Source organism: Parus major, chromosome 27, assembly GCF_001522545.3.
Source record: "Parus major isolate Abel chromosome 27, Parus_major1.1, whole genome shotgun sequence".
In the NCBI taxonomy this organism is placed as follows: Eukaryota; Metazoa; Chordata; class Aves; order Passeriformes; family Paridae; genus Parus; species Parus major.
Window position 1 is genome coordinate 617,155 of NC_031796.1, and position 5,834 is coordinate 622,988.

Here is a 5,834-nt window from a genome sequence, read left to right on the forward strand (position 1 = left end):
TCTCAGCTTCAGGAATTCCGGCGTTTGTTTAAAACAGGATAAAAGGGAGGAAAAAAGTGGGGGAAATCTGAATTAAGCTCTTTGGAAAGGGCGGATTTTGATTTTCTCTTTGCCAGCGGCTCCTTGGCTCGGGGATGGGACGAAGTTCCGAGTTCCTCACGAGAAATTCCTCCCCAAACACCCAACTTTTCCTTGGCTTTAGGATCCAACAGAACGAAGAAAAAAAACCCCAATTTTAAATTTTTTTTGGTTTGTTTTTAAATCCTCTGCGGGGATTTAGGGCCGGATTGGGGAATTTGAGAAGAGAAGGGGGAGGAATAAAAAAAATAATCTCGCGCCTGGAAACCCCTCGGTGGGAAACGCCACGAGCCGGTTTTAATGTCAGTCACTTTTAAAATCAATTCATGCAGAAGCTTCACAGCTGTAGGACATTTACTATTATTGCCACGCTTTTCATTGCCCGTAATTATTATAATTATATGTCACTTTCAATATGGCGCATAATTCCCAACGAGTTGCAGGCGAGCACAAGAAAATTCCTAAAGTGCCTCGGAAAGGGAGAGGGGGGAGAGAAAAATAAATTGAAATTAATGTTAAAAAAAAAGGGAAAAAAAAGGAGAGAAAAGGAAAAAAGGAGCGAGAGGAAAAAGAAGAAGGAAAGAGGAATAAAAGAAAAGGAAAGCTCAGCTCTTTCCCAACGTTTTTCCCATTTTCAGGGAGATTTTGCTCCCCAAATATTCCTTGCAGGTCGAGAACTGGGAAGGGAAAACGGCGCAAAGAGGAGGTGGAAAAGCTCAGCAACAGGAACATCCTAAAGAAACAACCTTGTCAAGCCTTCCCAGCCGCCGGATTTTGCCTGCTTTTCCTTTTTCCCACCCATTTTTCCCCCTCCAGGGTGTTTTTTTTTATCCTCCCTGTCCAAACTGAAGGTGCGAGCGGAGGGGACCTCGAGACTTTCCTGGCGACAACACCCGCGGAGGAACCACCCAAAAAAACCCCACAACTCCCGACTCCAGCCACCCACAGAGGCCTCGCAGCCACCCAAAACCTCATCCCAAACTTCTCCACCGCTTTTCCAACTCCAGAAACCCAAAGACTTTCCCCCCAAAAAATAAAACCCCCTCGAACCCCGGAGCCCTCCCGGCCGCAGCTTCGCTTCGCACCGCGCTTTCACTCTCTCGTTTTTTTCTGCTTTTCAAGGGAAAAGCGAAGCGGACCGGAGCAAAGAGGGGGTGATTATTATTATTTTTTTGAAGAGGGGGGGGTTTTGTGGGGGATGGGATTTTTTTTTTTGGGGGGGGGGTCTCCCCAAAAAGCTGCGGTGCTCCGGCGCGGCCGGCAGGTGGCGCGCTCCGCCCAGGCGGGGGGCGATGGCGGCGGCGGATTTGGGGGCGACTTTGGGCCTAAAAGCGGCTCGGAGCTCGTCATTATTTGTAACCATAGAGCATGAATTACCTCTTGAGGTCATCAGTGAGAATTTACGACTGGTCAACAAAAGCACGTGACGCCCTAAACGCACCCCCCACCCTCCCCCCATATTTGGCCGCATACATAGCAAAAACGAAGTACAGTGCATCGCTATAATTCATTAATACATCATAAATCGTCAAGCACGGGGGTTATAACGACCACGAGCCACAAATCAAGCCCTCCAAAATAACCCAAATGAGCTCTTACTTTGTAAACTCGTTCTCAGGGCGCTACCCAAATGGCCCCGACTATCAGTTACTAAATTATGGGACCGGCAGTTCCATGAACGGTTCTTACAGAGATTCAAGCACCATGCATTCCAGCTCTTATGGCTACAACTACAATGGGATGGACCTTAGCATCAACCGCTCAGCCTCCTCCAGTCACTTTGGGGCTGTGGCCGAGGGCTCCCGCGGTTTCCCTTCTCCAGCTCAGGAGAGGTTTAGACAGGCGTCCAGCTGCTCCTTATCTTCTCCCGACTCCCTGCCCTGCTCCAACAGCGAGAGCCATGGAGGCAAACCCGCCCCGTCCCCCTCCGAGCAAGCTCCTGCTGCCGCCAGCACCACAAATTTCACAGAACTAGACGAGACCAGCGCGTCCTCGGGAGCCGACGAGGGCACTCCAATAAGCGGCAGCATCCCCCGAGCGCAGGCAGAGCCCATCGCCACCTCGGCGGCCGCGACAGAAGGGCAGGCACCTCAGATATTCCCTTGGATGAGGAAACTTCACATTAGCCATGGTACAGCTACTTCTTTTCTTTTTTTTTTTTCCTCTCTCTCTCTCCCCTCTTCACCCCCGTCGTTGTCGTTGTTTATTCTCCCCTCCTCCTCCTCCTCTTTTTCCCCCTCTCCTGTTTCTATTTTTTTTTTATCTCGCTTTTCCTTTCTTTTTTACTCTCCCCCCAACCCTAAAAAAATTAAATTTTTTTTTCCTTTCCTCCCCCCCTCTCTTCTCTCCTTCCTTTTATTCCGCCGAGGCGCTTTGATGAGGATCGCAGCTATTTATTGCTTTTGTATTTCTGGCCCTAAAGCTGCCTCTGGAAAAGGGGGTGTAGAGGAGGGGGGGAGGTTTAATCTGCGTTTCTGGAGGGTTTTATTTCGGTTTCGCTCCCCTCGGCGCTTTTTTGGAAGCTCCGAGCCCCTCGCGGGTGGTGGGGGAAAGGTAATTTTAAAAAAAAGCGAGGCCAGGGGGTTGTTCCTGGGAGTGGGGAGGGTGGAAAGGGAAGAATTGAGCATTAAAATGGAATTATAGGCACAGATGGGGCTGGCAGCCCAGTCCTGCTCGGATTTTCTGGGTTTATTCCTGACAATCTGTGTCCCCCCCCTCCAAAAAAAAACAACAAAAAAAAAGGGAATAATCGCCAGGAGATTCCCGGGGAGGAAAAGCCACCCCCATCCCCTCTCCGCTCAATTCCCGCTTTTCTGCTAAAACCGAGATTAAACCCTCCAGGAGCCTCGGGAACAGCCACAAATAAAAAAAAAAAAATAATAATAAATAAAGAATCAGGGCAGAGATTCCCAGAGCTCGCTCCCGCAGTTAAATTATGGATATCGAGTCGGGAATGTCGGGGCTGGAGGGAGGAGAGGGGGGAGGAGAGGGGAGAAAAAGGAGAGGAAAAGTGTGGGGGGGGTGCTGTTATTTGGGGGGAAATCGCTGCTTTCCAATATTTAAAAAAAAAAAAAAAAAGGAAAAAAAAAAAAAAAGGAGGGGGGGGCGAAAAATACTTCAAAAATTCAAAATAATAATAACAATAAATCAGAAAAAAACGGAAATAAACGTGAGCAGAGAGAGCAAACGCAAACCCCGCTGTTGTCCGTGTTATCCAGACATGACAGGACCAGACGGGAAGAGGGCGAGGACAGCGTACACTCGCTACCAGACCCTGGAGTTGGAAAAGGAATTCCACTTCAATAGATATCTCACCCGCAGGAGGAGAATAGAGATCGCTCACGCTCTCTGCCTCTCCGAGCGCCAGATCAAAATCTGGTTCCAGAACCGGCGGATGAAGTGGAAGAAGGATAATAAACTGAAAAGTATGAGCTTGGCCTCGGCGGGCAGCGCGTTTCAGCCCTAAAATCCGGCAGGAATGAAGCGGGAAATGATGATAATAATTTTAAAAACAAAAAAAAAAAAAAAAAGGGGGAAATAAAAAATATATAAATAAAGAAGATGAAGAAGAAGAGGAAGAGGAGGAGACGGGAGAGGAAAAAATAAAAGGATGTAAAAAAAAAAAAGAAACAAACCACAACGGGAAAAAAAAGAAAAAAAAAAAAGGAAAAAAAAAGAGCGAATAATGAAATAAAATAAAAAAATAAAGGAATGAAATAAAGGAATGAAATAAAGAAATAAAGGAATGAAATAAAGAAATGAAATAAAGGAATGAAATAAAGAAATAAAGGAATGAAATAAAGGAATGAAATAAAGGAATGAAATAAAGAAATGAAATAAAGGAATGAAATAAAGGAATGAAATAAAGGAATGAAATAAAGGAATGAAATAAAGGAATGAAATAAAGGAATAAAATAAATAAAGGAATGGAATAAATAAAGAAATGGAATAAATAATAAAGAAACGGCCGCAGATTTTAGTTTCCGAGTACTGTACAGTGAGGCACCTTCTTTTTTGGCATGTGGTTGATTTTATCCTTCAAAAAAAAACCCCCCCAGCTCCTGTCGGTTACCCCAGGACTGAGCTCGTGTCGTGTTCTCTTTTGGAGGTTGTGTTGTTTATTTTTGTTTGTTTTAAAGACAAAGAAATTAATTAAATTTTATTTCCAGATGCTCCTCCTGCTCTCGTTGTTCTTCTAAATGTGTGTGTCCGTGATCTCTTGGTGCTTTCTGGAAAGCTGGCGTGTGTTCTGTGAGCCCTTTGAATGTTATAACTTATTTATAAATCCAGGTTCTTTGTTTATTTGTTGGGATTTTCTTTTCTTTTTCTTTTTTTTTTTTTAAATTTTTTTTGCCCCCCTTCTCTACCCCTTTTTTTTTATTTTTATTATTGTTTTTTTGAGTTTACTCTTGGGTGAGTTCTGCTCTGCCCAAGCGAAAATCGCGGGTTCCTGCACTAGAATCGCAGAAAAAATATAAATAAAAGGCTTAAAAAAATTAAAAATATTAAAAAAATAGAAAAAAAGTGGGAAAAAAAGAGGAAAAAAAAGAGAGGAAAATGATAAAAAGAGGAAAAAAAAAAAAAAAAAGAGAAACAACTCTTATATCTTTCTGTCTTAAAATTGTCCAGTCTGTGTTTTAGTCCAAACTCCAGGCCAGGATTGTTAATCCCAGCCTAATTCCGAGGCGTTCTCTTAGACGTGGGTGAACTTCACTATTAAAAAAAAAAAATAATAACACTACAACTAATAACAATTAATAATAAAAAAAAAAAAAGAAAAAGAGAAAGAAAAGAAAATGTATTAAAAAAAAAATCCGGAGATTTTTTTTTGGAGTTGCTCTGATGTTTGTAAATATTAGAAATATTTCTGCCGTGAGTAATAGCCGGGTGGTAGTGGGCAGAGTGAATGCGGTGTTCTGTGTAAAAAATGGCATTTGTCATGTCTAGCAGCCTGGTAGTTCTTTGCCAAGAAGCTTTTTTGTATTTGTTTGTAGCTTTACTCGAAGTCAAATAAACGTTTTTTCCCCCCCAAAAACTCACAAAGGCTCCCAGTCGCTTTTTTTTTTTGCTCCCCCCCAAAAATCCGCAGCGCCGGGAGGTGCCTGGAAGGTCCAGGGAGGGAGAAACGCCCCCAAATCCACCCGAAATCTCCTCAAAATCCCCCCGAAATCCCCAAATCCCGCGTGCCAACGCCAAATCCCCGCTCTCCGGCACCCCCAAAACCTCCCGGATTCACCCCAAAAACACCCCCGGGCAAAGCCGAGTCCTCCGAGTCGCGACATCCCCGCTCCCGACGCTTTTTTTGGGGTTTCCTTTCTTTTCCAGTGGATGCTCAACCAAAAAAACCCAATCAAAAATAGAAATAAATCACATTTTAAACACCAGAGGTACCAAACCCGCGTCCCCGCCCGCGCCCAGCTGAGCTCGGGGTGATCCCAGAGCCGAGCTTAGCAAAGCGGGGTTTTAAATCAAACATCTCCGTGCTAAAGCCGGGCTTTGCGCCGCTTTAATCCCGGCTTTAACAGCCTCCCGCAGCGGCCCAAGCCGGCCTTGGGAGCCCAGCAAAGCTCGGCCTAAAGCTCGGCCCAGCAGCGCTCGGGCTCTGCTCGCGGCGAGTAAAGTTGGAACTCGGAACTTACCAAAGTTAATTCTCCCCGTGTTTTGGGACTTCTTAAGTGACTTTGAGAGGGATGTGGAGGGGACTGTCAGGTCCCAAACCATTTGTTCGCCTTCCCCTTTGGTAATATTTGGTTTTT

General features: G+C 45.0%; 1 protein-coding gene across 1 annotated transcript; it reads left to right on the top strand.

The window, feature by feature from the left end:
• The first annotated feature begins 1,322 nt into the window (after positions 1 to 1,322).
• Positions 1,323 to 3,623, top strand: HOXB5 (homeobox B5). Its single transcript, XM_015651287.3, has 2 exons — positions 1,323 to 2,209; positions 3,297 to 3,623. The coding sequence occupies exons 1-2, from the start codon at positions 1,666 to 1,668 to the stop codon at positions 3,542 to 3,544; spliced, it is 792 nt and encodes a 263-aa protein (XP_015506773.1). The 5' UTR covers positions 1,323 to 1,665; the 3' UTR covers positions 3,545 to 3,623.
• The last annotated feature ends 2,211 nt before the right edge of the window (positions 3,624 to 5,834 follow it).